This window comes from Cupressus sempervirens, chromosome 4 (assembly GCF_028749045.1).
Source record: "Cupressus sempervirens isolate cs-2001-9-10 chromosome 4, ASM2874904v1, whole genome shotgun sequence".
NCBI lineage: Eukaryota > Viridiplantae > Streptophyta > Pinopsida > Cupressales > Cupressaceae > Cupressus > Cupressus sempervirens.
The window spans coordinates 431,293,390-431,310,157 of record NC_143121.1 but is presented as its reverse complement, the minus strand read 5'-3'; the positions used below and the strand labels follow the sequence as shown (position 1 = coordinate 431,310,157).

Genomic DNA, 16,768 nt, shown 5'->3' with positions numbered 1-16,768 from the left:
AGCACTCATTCCTCAAGTAAATGTTTCCCATGAGACAGGAAGTCCATTTAGGGCTATCATTGTTAGTTCCTTAATATCATAGGTATGATCAATTATGGAGAGTTGGTTTCTTAATTCTGTTGTCCTCATGAAGTATGAAGTGACAGTCTCTCCTTGATTCATCTTTATATGAGAGTTGATTTTTAAGAGGAAGAAGCCTATTGGTGTTGTTGATCTCAAACATGTCTTCTAGGGCTTTGAACATATCATATGCAGAGTCTAGCTTTATGATAGTAGGCAGTATGTGATCTTTCACTCCGTCCACCAATAATTTCATTGCTCTGGTGTTGTCCTTTTCCTAGAGAATCTTTTTGTCATTCTCATTAGGTTTACGAGCATTTTCCATAATTGTTTTTAACTCATGATCTTTTAGTGTTAGCATCATATGCAATTTCCAAGCTTCAAAATTTGAAGCACCTTCAAGCCTGTCTTCAAGTCTAATTCCATTCACCATTTTGAAAGGTGTAATATTTTCCAAAAAATATTTGTGAAAAATTTATGTCAATTTTCTCAATAAAAAATCTGATCTGATCTTTTATCACACCTGCTCTAATACCATGTTAAAATTACAGAACTTTGATACAACACTAGTTGCAACTTGTTATTTGATGTGAAAAACAACCTAATCTTTGTATCAAACCTCTCTTATTTGACAAGTTATAAAATAAGTTCGTAACAATAACATGAGTTAATAATACAGTACCTGAACCACTGAAATAAGTTTGTGTGCACTAGCTGTCAGTTTAATTTCATATACCAATTGAGCATCATTTTGTATGTGTCGTGTGGGGTCTAGACAGGTATCAGTAACTGATGAAGTAAGAACCCAATCATCACTTGCAGCATAAGAACCAACACTTTCCTCAACCTGCTTTATGTATGCTCCTAAAACCCCTTCAAAATAAGGGTGAAGGAGCTCCAACAGATATGGACATAATCTGAGGTCTTGCCTTTCCAACAATGAACAAAGTGAAATCGAAGCCTCCACACACATCGTCGCAGCACGGAAACCTGCTTCTGTCTCTAAGAAGGATACATGTTTCTTAACAAGCTTGACAAAATGTTTAATTTCCTTTTGAGACCAGTCCACAAGTTCTGGGGTATATTCTGATTCATCTTCAAAGATTGCTCCAAAATCCTTTTTTGCCTGTGAAATGGTTGAAAACACCAGCTGTGCAAGGGTTGTAGCATAAGCTCCCGAAAAAAATGCACTAGGAGGAAGAAAACTCTGTATAGTATTTCGGAGTCGTAACTGATAAGAGCGTAACAACAGCGTGAGTGCCCGAGGCCCACTGCCCAATCTGAGCAGTCCAGACAGTGCTTTCCGCAGCTCAAAACTCTGAACTGCTGGTTGTTCAGCAATTTCAGTAAACTGTTTTGCAAGCATTGCCTTCCACTCTGTCAAAGTAGAAAAATATAGCAGAAACACTGGTGATGAAGGGTCTTCTGTTTTCTCAAATTCAGTGAAGGCTTTCTCCTCTTCCTCTAAAATAGCCAAAGCTTCATCCACTCTATGCTCTGTTAGAAGGACATCTAAAACCTCGGAAAGACTATCTATATGTGTTTCTAGTTTATTGGGTGCAGAGTCTTCCCCAGGGTTTGGATTACTAGACAAGGATCCATCATCTTGGTACGCTGGTTCAGGACAAACAACATTACATGTTTCATTGATCAATGCCTCAATACAGACTCCATTTCTTAGTTCCTGAACAAGGTTTTCTTGAGTGGAAACATGCCTTTTCAGTTCCTTCACCTCATTCTCCAAATCCAGAATGTCTTGGCCTATTCTGCATGTATGGAAACATTATAATTTCAGAATCAGATTGCATTATCATATTGTCAATGTTCCAACTGAATCTATGAATACTTGTATAAAGGAACTAGAAAAATATGTGGAGGCAAAAGGCAAGATTATAGGCAAAAAAACAGTAACACTGCTAATTGTGCCTGAGACAAGCACTGGATGTTGTTATTGCACAGGTCTATGTTACTAGACATGTAAAATATACTTCTATGTTCCAATTGAATCTGAATACTTGTATAAAGAAACCAGTAAATTATGTGTGAGGCAAAATGCAAGATTATAGGCAAAAATTCAGTACCTCTGGTAATTGTGCCTGAGACAAGCACTGATGTTGTTATTGTACAGGAATATGATATTAGACATGCAAAATGTACTTCTAGGCAATGTCTAAACAGCAAACTAAAATGTGCATCTTACCAAGGGGGCACTTAGTTTTTTCTCAAATTGCCCTTATTTTACATTTTAGTTGGCTATTTGACCACTACCCTCTTTTCATACAACCTCTAATCAATTAAGTTATAATAAAGAAATGGATCAAACTCTGTTTCATCTATTTGTAGAGAAAAGACGTCTGCTACAATATGTTTCTTACCTTTTTTGTAAATAATTGAAAGTCATATCCTAGGATCTTGGCATTCCATTTTGTTTCTTTCTCTAAAGACAATCAATGCTCGAAAAATTATTTTTAGACTCGTGATTTATCTCGACTTCGAAAAACCTTCCCATACGATACTGACAGCATTGTTTGTCTGCAAGAATAATAGCTCACATCTATTTCTTATATGTAGGCCTTAGCAAGTTCTTTCGTTTGATTTTTCACCTCTCAACTGCTAAGGGATTCCCTTCTTGCATCAATAACACCCTAATACCATGTCACGTTCTACCACAAATGTCATAGAAAAAATCTAACACAAGACTGCAGGGGAGACATTTCTTGACTAATTTAAATGCTTGGCGGGTAGCTCTAGCCATGAAAAAATCCTTATTTAATAATGTTGTTAAAAATGTTGTTATGCAAGCATAGTTAAAAAAAAATCTTATGTAGTATATTGTTAGACTCCAAAAACTTCTCAAATGCTACATCGCTTCCTTGAGGACTTTCGAACAACTTTAATAACTGTTTCATGTGAAGTATGAAATTAGTTAATCATGTGGATTTTTTATGTTTAATCAAGACGATTATGATTAATATAATTAAGTTTCATTTACGAGGATTGTTTATTAAATAGTATTCACATGAGGATTATATTCATGAATGGATAATGTTTTACGAGGCTATAGATATTTTATTGCTTAAAATATTATGAAGGTGAATACGGCTAATCATTCCTTGTCAACAGATGCAAGAGTAGATCAATCTTGTGAACAAGGGAAGAGTATCATCGGGGAGAGAATGTGCAAACACGTGGTGAAGGTTGGAAATGCCATCTGAGAAAAATCCATAGCTAAGTATATGGTCATCATAGAGTGTATAAATACCATTTATATAACCACATGCAGGCACATGCATATAGTCATAAATCTATAAACAACCATATGTATTTACAATGGTTGAGATTGAGTACGTGAAGGGTAAGTTGGCATTGTTGTGAGGTTTCCACACCATTACCCCATTGCAAACTTGGACCCCCTTGTTTTGCTTGATAGATAGTTGTCATGGGTGGTCTTAGTTTAGTGGCAACTTTCAATTCTTTGAGCATTAGAGATGAGTTTGGGCAACTTTGGCTCATTAAGGAGTCAAGTCAGCCACAGATATGAATAAGGATAAGTCAATATGGTCAAGGAGGGATTGGAGTCAAGATATTGTGATGACATGAATTATAATCCTTTGAAAATCCTTGTTTCAACATCTAATTTATCTTGGAAACTCAAGAAAAGCTATGGAGGATGATACAAGCGTGTCGATTCTTGAAATTTGGTTGGGTCTGGAATTTTTTAGAATCTCACAAAATCCAAAATCTTTATTATAACTCCTATGAATCTGAAACCACTCTCAAACATCCTGACAGTATTTATTCAAAATATAACTTTAAGGACAAAGATTAATCAAGATAATTACAAAAAGAGAAAGCAACCTGATACAACTATGAGAAGTGAAAAATCTGAGGCTTCGGGAGATTCAGATGAATGAAAAAATGAAGAGGAAGCTGACTATGAAAATGGAATTGCAAGAAAAAGCTGAGACTTTAAGGTCAAAACTTGGAACTGAAGCTAGAAGTTGAAGTGATCGAAATCCGCCAACCCCATGTCCCAATTAGAACTTGGAGAGATTGGATTCCGATACTTTCATGTTCCCATTTGTGAATGATAGCCCCTACCTTTCCACCCCTATATTGAAGTAATACTGTTATTTCATGGCCTTGGGCGGCATTAAAAATAGGCAGAATTAAGAATAGAAAATCAATTTTCTACCAAGTATGATTAGATTTGAAGCAATTAAAAGCCCAACTTCTCAACATAATGTCAAAATCAGAATTAAGGAAGTTTTGAGAATGAAATTTGAATGAAATCGAGGCAAGCAAAAGATGCATTGAAGTCACTCTGAGATAAAGTAGGGATTTGATGAAAAGGACTTAGTGCTGGAATATGGGATGGTCAGACTTTGACCACCTTATGTCCCAGCTGGAACATGAGCAGGTAGGATTACGGCCACCTCATGTTCCAAGTGGGACTTCCACCCCAAAAATTTTGATCTTCCACTTTGGATAAATTTCAGTTCCCAATGGCCTTTGTGATGTTGAAAAGAGGTGGAGTAAGGTTTGAAACCAGTCTCGTCTCCTAAATCAAGTCAAATTTGAAAGGGCTAAAAGATCTAGTTCTCAAATAAAATGTGAAAATCTGATTCTTTTAGGAAAATTAGTGATCGCAACTTTCAAATTTGACTGTAATTGATCAAGGCTTGAAAGATAAAGTGAACTTGGTGAGAAAGTGGGAGTAGTGGCACATTGGAGATGAGTAAGAAAGCCAACCTTAGTGCTGGAACTTGGGATGATTTAATACTGACTACCCCATGTTCAAGCTGGAACATAAGCAAGTCAGATTCTGACCACTTCATGTTCCAAGTGGAAAATCAGACCCCTAAATCCTGTCCCCTCATTCTGATCTAAGATTTCTTTACAATGAATTCCCACAAGAAAGTATGGAGATTTCAAGATGAAATTTAGGACCCCCCACTTATATAGGCATGGTCTGACAAGATTAGGATGGGCTTTCCCATCAAGAAGATTTTAAAAATCAGATCCTTGAAGAATTGTGGTATGAATTTGCAAATTAGAGCGACATCTTTAGCCAAGGAACAAGCTACAAGTGAAGTTCTTTATCTACTTTATCAGATGCTCTTTGGCACCCCCCAGATGCGGATGCAAAGGTATTATGGTGCTAATGCAAAGGCATGTAATCTCTTGGTGTGCACAAGCGCCTCAAAAAAGCATCCACGGGCGCTGCAGTGCTTCCTGTAGGCATCCTCAGTCGTCCATGAGCATCTGAGGGCCAAGATGACAAAAAAAAAAAATCCCATAAGCAATTTTTTTTTCATTTTTCACTTAAAGTTAAACATGTACTCAAAGCACTTTTTAAATATTATTTTTATCTTCTAAACCCCAAAATGACCCTAGAAGAGACCATTCAATGTTTATCATATCATTTTGTTTGATATTTCGCTCTCTTCTCATTTGGTCGTCATTTTGGCATTTTGAGGGGCAAGTGATTATTTTCGAAGAGGTTTGTTCGTGGGGTGCTAGATAGCTTCCACAAAGGAGATCTAAGCATCTAAGGTAAAAGCATTTGATCCCATTCTTGAGTCGTTTAATGAATTTTTCGAGATTTTGAGGAATTTTTTCAAGTTCACGAATAAATTTTTCTAAGTTTTTCCATTTTTTAAGAGATAAAAAAGCAAGTTTAGCTCTAGCTTAATATTTTTGTATATTCTTTTGCACTTGTATGCTCGTTCATAGATTTTTTTCTAATTTAAATTTATTTAATCTCTTATAATAGCAAGAAATCAAATTGTATTGTAAATGAATCTCCACCACCAGTAGTGAAAGTTCAGTGGGAGGGCAAGGAGCCGATAAATACAAAATTGAGATAGGATCTCCTTTTTCGAGACATACCACAAGAATATCATAGGTTGCAAGAGGCGGGTCATATATTTGGAAGAGAAATGTATGTGATAGTAAACCATTCAATAGCTCAGATTTTCATGTTAAACTTCATTTTATGGGCCATTCCAGTAAAAGAATGGGAGCATGCAAAGGCAAAGATGAGAATGGGATTTCTAAAGCATAAATAGCAAGATATGTAAAAGAACAAGAAGAGGTTGATAGATTGGTTTTTTGTAGTCCATCTCGAAAGAAAAAAATACAATTACCCACTAAACCAATTGTATCCTCCAAACGCCCATTCTTGTCATTACCAAAACTGCAAGAGAGAGATTGTAAAAACTACCCCTTATCAATGTTTTTTCACTACTCAGTCAATAACTTTGTGAATCACAGACAACAAGATTAAACAGTTTTAGATATAACCTATTTGTCAAATTAACAAACTTTAAAGAACAGTGTGCTTCTTCCAAACAATGATCACTCATATATGAGAAAGGACTTTTCCTATATCCAAGCATCACAAATATTCCACAGAAAAGCTTATTTGAGCGTACAGAGATACAAATGCATTTCCTGTATTAATCACATTTGTCCAACTTGAAGAGTGTTTTATTTCAGACCTCAAAATTGATGTCGACTCAATCTAGACCAAGCAACATTGCCGGCTTCAATGGCATTTCGTTTCTAACTCTTCTTTCATCTGCTATGTCTCCTACATGAAGAAGTCAGTAAACTATCATTGTTGGTGATGTGCAAGGTATTGAGCGTCTTCAAATCTCATCAGGAGGACCTGTTCACACCTTTCAACAGTCGGTTCTCTTTCTACTATTGTTTTGTTGAACATGTCCCACTAGATGACTATTTCTTAGCAATTGGTCTGTGTTTAGTCACTCACGACTCCTGTAGATTTTCATCATGTGTGATATATCTGCTAGCTCTTCACACCTATTTTCAATGCCTAAGGTGTGGTTGTTTCAAGTCAGTTCTCCCATAAAGAAGATTTAATACTGCAATGCCCACTACTCTCCTTTTGCTAAAAGTCCCATCCCTTTCTCGTGGGTCTAAGAACCTATTCAAAAAATTGATTTGTCTATAAGGCTTTCTACTCTGTGAACATAATCCTAGTCTATCACCAGCAAATCCGCTTCTCTCTCAATACACAATGTAATTAATATACCTCATGTTTTCAGACCAAGTCATTCTAGCTTGAAACAACCTCTAGACTCCTTACCGTCATCACCAAGCTCCAGTAACATGTCTTAGATACGGATGAAATAGCAAGGAAGATTAACTTGTCGTAGCAAGCTTTTCAAAACAATGGAGATTATTTTCCTTTCCTGAGCACCTCTCTCAATGACGAAGATAGCAGTAGCAACCAGACTCCACAACTTCAGCAATCGTGCCAAGCATACAGTCTGCAAACTTACACCAATTCTGACATTCCCTTTTTTCCTTTATTTTTCCTCCCCTTGGCAACAATTTTTTTGTCTGTTTATCCCCTACCAATTCCGTAATCGACCTAGTTTATTGTCTTCTTCATTACCACATAGATGCCTTCTATTTTGTCTTCGTCCTTCCCCTTTTTAAAATATGTCTATGTGTGTTTTTACTAGACTTCCAAAGTTGTAAATATATTTATATATGATTGTATATTTACTAAATGCAAAAGGGGTAAAGCATTTAATAAATATGTATTTTTTTGAAGTTAGAGATTAGGAGGGGACATTACAGTCTCCCCTAAATTGCTTGTCCTCAAGCAATTTCATTTCTAGATGTGCCAAAATTTGTTCATTTTCCCATGATGCATCTTCCACAGGTAAGTCACTCCATTTCACAAGGTATTCCTCGATCACTCTCTTCCTGAGGATCCTCTCTCTTGTATCAGTGATGGCTTTAGGTATTAGGATCAGCTTCTCTTCATCAAAGAGTGGTGGTGACACTGGTGATGGAACTATATTATGTCCCAGTGCTTTCTTGAGCCATGAAACATGAAAAACATTGTATACCTTGCTGGTTGAAGGTAGTTCCAGCTCATAAGCTACTTCTCCCACTCGCTTAAAAACTCAATAGGGCCCATAAAACCTCGGTTTAAGCTTCTTTGCTCAACTTATCTTAAGGGAAGATTGCCTATAAGGCTGCCACCTCAAGTATACCAAACCGTTGACTTCGAATTGCATTTCCACCCTTTGCTGGTCTGCATATGTTTTTTGCTATTTTTAAGCCTATTGAATATTCTCCTTCAACGATTTTGCAATGTCTTTGCTCTGCTGCTATAAATCTGCAACTTTGGGTACTGTACTATCAGTCAAGAGAAAATCCAAAAGCCTTGGTGGTTTGTATCCATAGAGAATCATGGGTGGGGGGCATTTTTTTCAACATATGGTGAATTGAGTTGTAACAATACTCAATCAAATGCAACCATTTGTGCTGTCCTGATGCATAGTTCCTCAAATAACCTCTAACCACTTATTAACAATCTCAATTTGACCATCAGCTTGTCGTTGGTAACTAATGCTGGGTGTGAGCTCAGTTCCACATAGCTTGAACAATTCTTGCCAAAACAAACTCATAGATTCACTTACCATGTTCCTCGGCAGCCCATGAAGTCCAAAAAAATCTTTAAAAAATAAATTTGCTATTTGTACTGTTGTGTATGTTGATGAGATGGCAAAAAAATGTGCAAATTTAGTTATTCTGTCAACCACAACATAGATGCAATTCCTTCCTTGGCCAGTGGGTAACTCCATTATGAAATCCATAGAAATACTCTCCCATTGTTTATTAGCTATAGGCAAGGGATCTAACAAACCAGTAGGCTATATGTTTTCATGTTTATTTTGTTGGCATATTGAGCATTCTTGTACAAAATTCTGAACTTATAGTTTTAGTCCTTTCCAACTAAATGTCTCTCTAAACTGCTTATATGTTTTGAAAAAGTCAGGATGACCAGCCATAGGAGCATTATGAAATGATTTTAAAATCTCCAGTCTGAACTTGGAATTAGGTACCAAGAACACTCTATCCTTGTAAAGTAAGTTCATTTTGTACCTTATACCTGTCACCATGTGTGATTCCTTCCAAGAGATTTGAGGCTCAGGCATTCTTTGCATATTCAGCTATGACATATTTCTTCCAATCAGTTGTCATCTCCAAAATTGAACATAAATGTGGTCTCCTTGATAAAGCATCAGCCACTACATTCCTTTTCCCTTTGACATAAACTATATCAAAATCATAGGCTTGCAATTTACTCAACCATTTTGCTGATTCAAAAAGTATATGAGGCTATTGTGATCATTTTGATGGTAAACTCATTTCCAACAAGATATTGTCTAAACTTGGCAAGAGCATGCATTATTGCTAACATTTCTTTGTCATAAATTGAATAGGTCTTTTCAGCTCCTCTCAATTTCCTACTTTCAAATGCAATAGGATGTTTATTTTTTATTAGGACAGCACCTACCCCTTCACCTGATGCATCACATTCCAGCTCAAAAGGTTTGGTAAAATCAGGTATAGCCAACAGAGGACATGAACTCACTAAACCTTTCAACTGATCAAAACATTTTTGTGCCTTTTCAGACCATGTAAAAGCTCCCTTTATAGTTAAATTAGTCAACAGGCCAACAACCTGTGAGAAACCTTTAACAAATCTTCTATAAAATACACATAACCCAAAGAAATCTTTCAGCTGTGACAAATTTGTTGGAGGAGGCCAATCCGTGATTGCCTTAATTTTTTCAGGATCAACACTAACTCCTCTAGAGCTAATAATATGACCAGGTACAGCAGTTCCATTAATCCAAATTCACATTTAGACTCTTTTGCATGTAAAGATTCACTCTCAATAATGCTAAGCACTTCTTCTAAATGTTCCAAGTGTTCCTCCCAAGATTAACTTGTACATGGCACCCCTAGGCTCCTAAGGAGTATTGTGATGTAATCTTACGAATGAACTAGTTGTAGAGGCATAGGGTGAAGATATATTAATATTCTGAGACAGTGGACTGTTTAGATGATAAGGGGAATGAAGTTTATATCAGAGGAGCGCAATGAGGAATACGGGTACAACAAATTTCAGCTATGCAACTCAAGAGAAGCAAAAGGAAAGGGTGTCAAATGTTTGTAATTAAAATGGATGAAGTAAGGAAGCTAGAGAAGGTAGTATATTTCAATGACAAAATGAATTATTAAATGTCCTCCCCCCCTTAAAAGATGGCACTAGAAGACTATTATAAGGAAGAGGCCTTCGCAAAGAAATATTCTTATCTACAAGAGTTTTAGGATGAATTTGGAGAAGAGATACCTAGACTTCCTCCTAAGAGAGTGCTTGACTTTCCATTGATGAAGTACCAGGGACATAACCAATATCCAAGGCCCTTATAGAATGTCTATTGTTAATCTGATGGACTTGAAGGCACAACTCCAAGAGCTACTCGCCAAGGATTGATTAAACCTAGTGTATCTCCTTAGGGAGCACCAAGCTATATTCACAAGAAAGAAAGAACCTTGAGCCTTTGCATTGATTATAGAATGTTAAAAAAAAAGTCATTATCCAAAAAATAGATACACTTTGTCGAGAACCGATGATCTATTTGATCAAATGACAGGAGTGGTAATATTCTCCAAAATAGATTGGTCTAGATACCACCAACTAAGACTAAAGGAGGAGGATATACTTAAAATTGCTTTCTGAACTCAGTATTGGGCATTATAAATTCATAGTGCTACCTTTTGGACTCAGTAATGTTAGCCCCAATTGATAATGTAATTGATAGTGGGAGATTGTTAGGTGATGATGCTACGAATGTATGTAAAAGATTCATATCAATTGTTATATTGTCATTGATGTCAAAGTCTTAGTTGGCTAGACATTATACTAACTCAGTTAAGTATATCATTAGATTGATGAAAAGGATTTGAAGAAAGTATGATGAAGACAATAATGATATGTAAAGTATTCAATGGGTAATTGAATGAGCTGGACAATGATAATGTATTATTGGTTTGATTGTTTTATAATCATATATTGTTGCAATATATTGAAGAACACAAGCTTGAAAAGAGTGAAAAGGTTGATGAAGGGAGTTTGTATTCACTGAGTGACTACAATATTGCCCGAGCAATTGGTAAAGGAAGAAGGGAAACACAGTGTTACCCGAGCGAGTCAATATTAACCAAGTGTTATTTTGCCCGAGTAAATGTAATGTTTACCGAGTGATAGCTGGATGAACAAGTTTGAAAAATTGGAATCTAAGGCCTTCTGATGGAAATTTGGAAAGTTCGAGTAGGTCTAAGGCACAAGTCAAAGTTTGTTGCAAGATCTACGTCTAAGAAAAATCAAGAAGATTCAAGAAGGATCTAATGAAGGAAATTGAATGAAGATAAGGATGGACACAAAGATCTATGCAAGTTACATTTTCTAAGTGTCTAAATTCATTGTATGAAGGAATTATGTTATAACACTAAGATTGACGATGTTGATTAAGTAGCAAAAGATGGAAGGATTTGGAAACATTGAGAAAACTATTTAAGGAGGAGAACAAGATAGTTTTAGGTTGTCAATTTCATGTTGTTGGCTAGAAGGTGATTATGTTTAAGTGTTAAAGTCATTGAGAGTGCGAAGTTGAAGGAAAAAGAGTGAAGTGTTGAGCCAGGTAAACCAATTAGTGAAAGGAGAAAGAGGAGTTAATCAGCCAAGTCAAAGTACAAAGTGAAAGAAGATCCAAGAGAGAGATTAGACGTAGAAAGAGCAAGAACAGAGATCTGAACAAGCGAAGGTAGTTGCTATTCTAACAGATCACTTTATACTGTTACTATTTAACCATTGTAGCAGAAAATCTCAAAAGTACCAAGTGGACCTAACAAGTCTATGAAATCCTATATGGTAACATCAATTAGTGGTGTTTGTAAGTCCTTTAAATCAGGTCACTTTTTTAAGTCGACGTCAAGGAGTGATAAGGTCTTGATGATCTTTTGGTGAAATCGTCTAACAAGGTCACATTTACAATGTGTATGTAACCTTTAACAAGGTTGGCTCCTTGTAGAGTTCACTTGAGAAGACTAAAATGTTTGGGTTGTCAATCCCAGATGGTTTTTCCCTTCACAAGGTTTCCACATCAAGATCATGGTGTTATTTGTGTTGCAAGTTGTTTTACTTGTTTACTACAATTTGGTAATAACTGGAATTTTACTGTCAGTCAATAATGCAAGGAACAGTTTGTTAACAGTTTGGAATGAAGTGAATGATTAAGTATTAAGTTGGATGTTTACACTGAGTGATTGAAGTTAATGTTTATGATGTTTGGTTGGTACTAAAATGTTTGAAAGGGATTTTATGATAATTGGACATAATTGATTCTCTCCCCCCTCTCAATTATCTAGCAATTTGGTATCAGAGCTAAGTACTTGGAGAAATAATTTCAAAGGAACATGAGATAAAGATCAAAGGTGTATAAGAGAAAGGTACCAAAGCTAAACAAGAAGAACTTTTCCTCATGGCAAGACCAAATGAAGCTGCATCTTTATGGTATTGGAGAAATTGTCACACATTGGTTGGAGAATGAATATACTACACCTGTTGGTCCCCTGACTGTGGAGCAAATGAATGAGAAGAGAAACCATAACAGTCTAATGATTGAGATTGTATTTGCTCTCAATGATGTTGAATTCGATTATATCAAGAACTATGACAATGCAAAGCAAATGTGGGATAAACTGAAGCTAGTACATGGAGGAGATGACAATGTAAGAAGAGTCAAAGCTGAAAGTCTCAAAGGTAAGTATGATGACATGAGAATGAAAGAAGGTGAGAATGTTGCACAATATGTGAACTGAATCAAGGATGTTGTAAGTGCAATCAGAGTTGCTCAAGGAGTTATTTCTAATTCTAAAAATGTAAGTAAAGTTCTTAGAACTATTTTGCCTATTTATGCTATAAAAGTTTCTGCTATTCAAGAAGTAAGAGTTGTGCCTGGAAATGATCTCACACTTGATGGTTTAGTTGGTTGGTTGACTGCAGTTGAGTTGAGCAATTATGATAACAATATGGTTACATTGGAAAATGCAATTCACTAACCATCAGCAATTCAAAGAAAGAGAAGAAAACCAAAGAAGAAAGTGAGTCTGAAACTGAAGTTGATTTGGATGAGATTGAAGCATTGCTTGCAAGAAGGTTATCAAGAGGTAAGGTAAATACAAAGGTAAAATGTCCTTGATCTATTTCAAATGTAATGAGGTTAGTCAATTTGCTGCTAAATACCCTAACAGAGGCAAGACTAATAGAAATGATAGAAATGACAAGAAAGATTTCAAGTACATGAAGAACAAGGATTACAAAGACAAACGCAAGAAGTCATGTTATATCACTGAGGAAAAGCACACCAAGTCTAGTTCTGGCAAAGACAAGGAAGTACTTGAAATGATCTATGTTGCAATCGAGGAAGATCCAAATGGCGAAAGGTATGAGAATGAAAATGCCCTTATTTCACATGTTACTAAGAATGATTCATGAATTATTGATAGTGGTTATTCACATCACATGCTTGGTGATCTAAGTAAGTTTGACAAGTTTGAAGAAATTAATGATGGTGGAACTGTTAAGTTCGGTAGTGATGTTCCATACTCGGTGAAAGGTAAAGGATCATTGTTGCTGAATGATAAGATCAAACGTGATGATGCATATTGGGTTTAAGGACTTGAATTATCTTTTAAGTGATAATGCATATCACAAGCTGGAATTTGAGAAAAGGAAAGTAAAAATATTTGATGATGAGGGAAATCTGATTGGAACAGGAATGCAAACAAAAGGTAACTTATTCTACCTTGATCCTATAGTTGAGACATGTTTATTTGCTAAAATCAAGGATGTGTGGTTATGGCATAAGAGGTTGTGTCATGTAAACTTTGAAAACATGGTGAAAATCAATAAAAATAAAAGAGTAAGAGGCTTACTAAATCTGCAAAAACCTAAAAATGCTATGTGCAAAGAATGTTAGCTCGGTAAGATGACAAAGTCAAGTTTTTCTAACAAGGCACACATTTCAAATGATATTCTAGAATTAGTGCATACTGATTTATGTGGTCCAACAAGAATTGATAGTTACTATGGTGATAGATACTTCATATTGATTGTGTATGATTATTGATGATTGTAATGTTCATGAAAGTGAAATCATATGCTTTTGATATGTTCAAATGGTATAAAGCTAGAGTTAAAAAGTAAACTGGTAAATATTTGAAATGTTTGAGATCTAATAGAGGTGGTGAGTTTATGTCTGCTGAATTCACTAACTTTTGTGCCTAGAATGGTATCGAAAGATAGTTATCTGCACCGAGGACACCAAAACAGAATGGTACTGTTGAAAGGAGAAATAGATCCATCATGGATTATGCAAGGTCTCTAATGATTGAGAAGGAGGTCTCTCATATATTCTGAAGAGAAGCAATTAGTATTGTTGTTTATAGTCTTAATGGAGTACAATTGAAGAAAGGAACAAACAAGACACCCTATGAACTGTGGTATGGTCACACACCAAATGTAAGTTATTTCAAAATCTTTGGAAGTAGGTGTTACATTCATAAAGATACAAGGAATGGTAAACTTGATGTTAAAGGAAATGAAGGTATATTTCTTGGTTATTCATCTAAGAGCAAAGCTTTAAAATGTTTGAACATGGGCTACTAATAAGATGATTGAAAGTGCAAATGTGAGATTTGATGAGTTTGCAGAGAGAGATGATGTGGAAAACAAGAGGGAACCTGAAGATTACAACAAATTTGTTTATATCTATAAAGAGGCACCTGATACTCTACCCGAGTTATAGCACAGAGCTACCGAGAACCAGACAATTGTTACCTTGTCACAAATAGTTATACCCGAGCACCAGACAGTACAACCTGAGCAGGAAGTTGAACCCCTACTGAGTGAAGGAAATGTTGAGAATCATAGAACTGAACCTATATTGGCCAAATATGTGAGGAAGAACCACTCACCTAAACAAATAATTGGAGATAGAAGTGTTGGAGTACAAACTAGACGCAAGATAAGAGAAGGTACATGTTTAATAGCTGATTTTGAACGTAGCACAGTAAAAGTTGAATTGGATGATGAATGTTGGGTTAATGCTATGAATGGGGAGATTGATCAAATTGAAAAGAACAATACCACGACTCTAGTACCATGACCTACTGACAAAAATGTGAGTGGAACCAAGTGGATTTTAGAAACAAGTTGAATGAGAATGGAGAAGTGGTAAGAAACAAGGCAAGATTAGTTTGCAAAGGATATGCACTAGAAGAAGGAATTGATCATGGTGAAACTTTAGCAGCTATGACAAGATAAGGAGTAAGAACATTGTTGGCTTATGCTACATACAAGAAGTTCAAGGTCTATCAAATGGATGTAAAATCTACATTTATGAATGGAATACTTGAAAAGAAAGTCTATATTGAACGGCCTGAAGGAGTCATCGAACCGGAAAAGAAGAACATGGTCTGCAAGTTGGGCAAAATGTTGTATGGACTGAAACAAGCCCCTAGAGGATGGTATGAAAAATTGCACTCTTACTTGATTAAGATTGGATTTGCTAGAACAAGTGAAAATAGTAATCTATATTTAAAGAGTGAATCTGAAGATATGGTGTTGATTGCTGAGATATTTGTTGATGATATAATATTTGGTGGAAATGATATGTCGAGTAAGACACTTGCTGAACAAACGAGTACTAAATTTGAGATGTCTATACTTGGTGAGATAAAAAAAATCACTGGTTTACAAGTTCATCAAACAATGAAAGGTATATAAGTTACTTAGTCTAAGTATGTGAAGGAAATCTTGAAAACTTTTGGGATGGATGAGTCTAAGTCAGTCAGTACACCTATGGTGACTAGAGTGAAATTACCAAAAGAAGACACTACTGGTGAGGTTGATTAAACATTATACAGATCAATGATTGGAAAGCTACAGTATATTGTACATGGTAGACCAAATATTGCCCCAACTGTTGGAATTGTTGCAAGGTTTTCCTCTAATCCAAAGGAAACTCATATGACTCCAATGAAAAGGATATTCAAATATTTTAAGGGAACTAAAGATTATGGCCTATGGCATAAACAAGAAGATGACTTTAATCATAAAGTCTATACAAATGTTGATTGGGCTAGAAATGTTGATGACAGAAAAAAAATAAGTGGTGGAGCTTTCTTTTTTAGGAGAAAGGTTGATTACATAGATAAGCAAGAAATAGAGTTGTATTTCACAATCTACTGCTGAAGCTCAATATGTTGCTGCTGCTATAAATTGTTCAAATATTGTGTGGATTAAACAATTGTTGGAAGGAATGCAAGAAGAGGTAACTAAACCTATCACTATTTACTATGATAATACAAGTGCCAGAAATATTTCAAAGAATCCGGTGATGCATGCAAAAACAAAGCACATATCAATCAAGTATCATTACTTGAGGGAGCAAGTACAAGAAAAGCAAGTAAGGCTTGAATATGTGAAGTCTAAAGAACAAATTGCTGATATATTTACTACGTCCCTGCCTAATATGCTTCTGAGTATCTAAGCAATAAACTGGGGGGTCCTACCCCTATCCAAAATTCACTAAGTAAAAAGGCATGCTGCATCAATTCATGGATGAATTGTAATATCTTTATGGAGTTGATACAAAAGTGTTCACACTTTAGGAGCATTTCTGAAGTTTTGAAGTTGACTATGATGAAACTAAAGTAATCTATACATGCAAGTTACAAGGATAACTATAAGGTTTTATAAGTTTCGTGTTGAAATTTATAATGACCTTTGGCATTGTTGTCAAAG

The 16,768-nt window shown here is 35.7% G+C and overlaps 1 protein-coding gene across 1 annotated transcript in view; it reads right to left on the bottom strand.

Annotated features, from left to right (window-relative positions):
• LOC149561864 (exocyst complex component EXO84C-like) overlaps positions 1-16,768 on the bottom strand; it is a 115,832-nt gene that overhangs the window by 77,265 nt on the left and 21,799 nt on the right. The window contains exon 3 of the mRNA XM_089825394.1: positions 743-1,826. Coding sequence (XP_089681520.1) covers positions 743-1,826 — 1,084 coding nt within the window. The remainder of the gene's footprint in view (positions 1-742; positions 1,827-16,768) is intronic.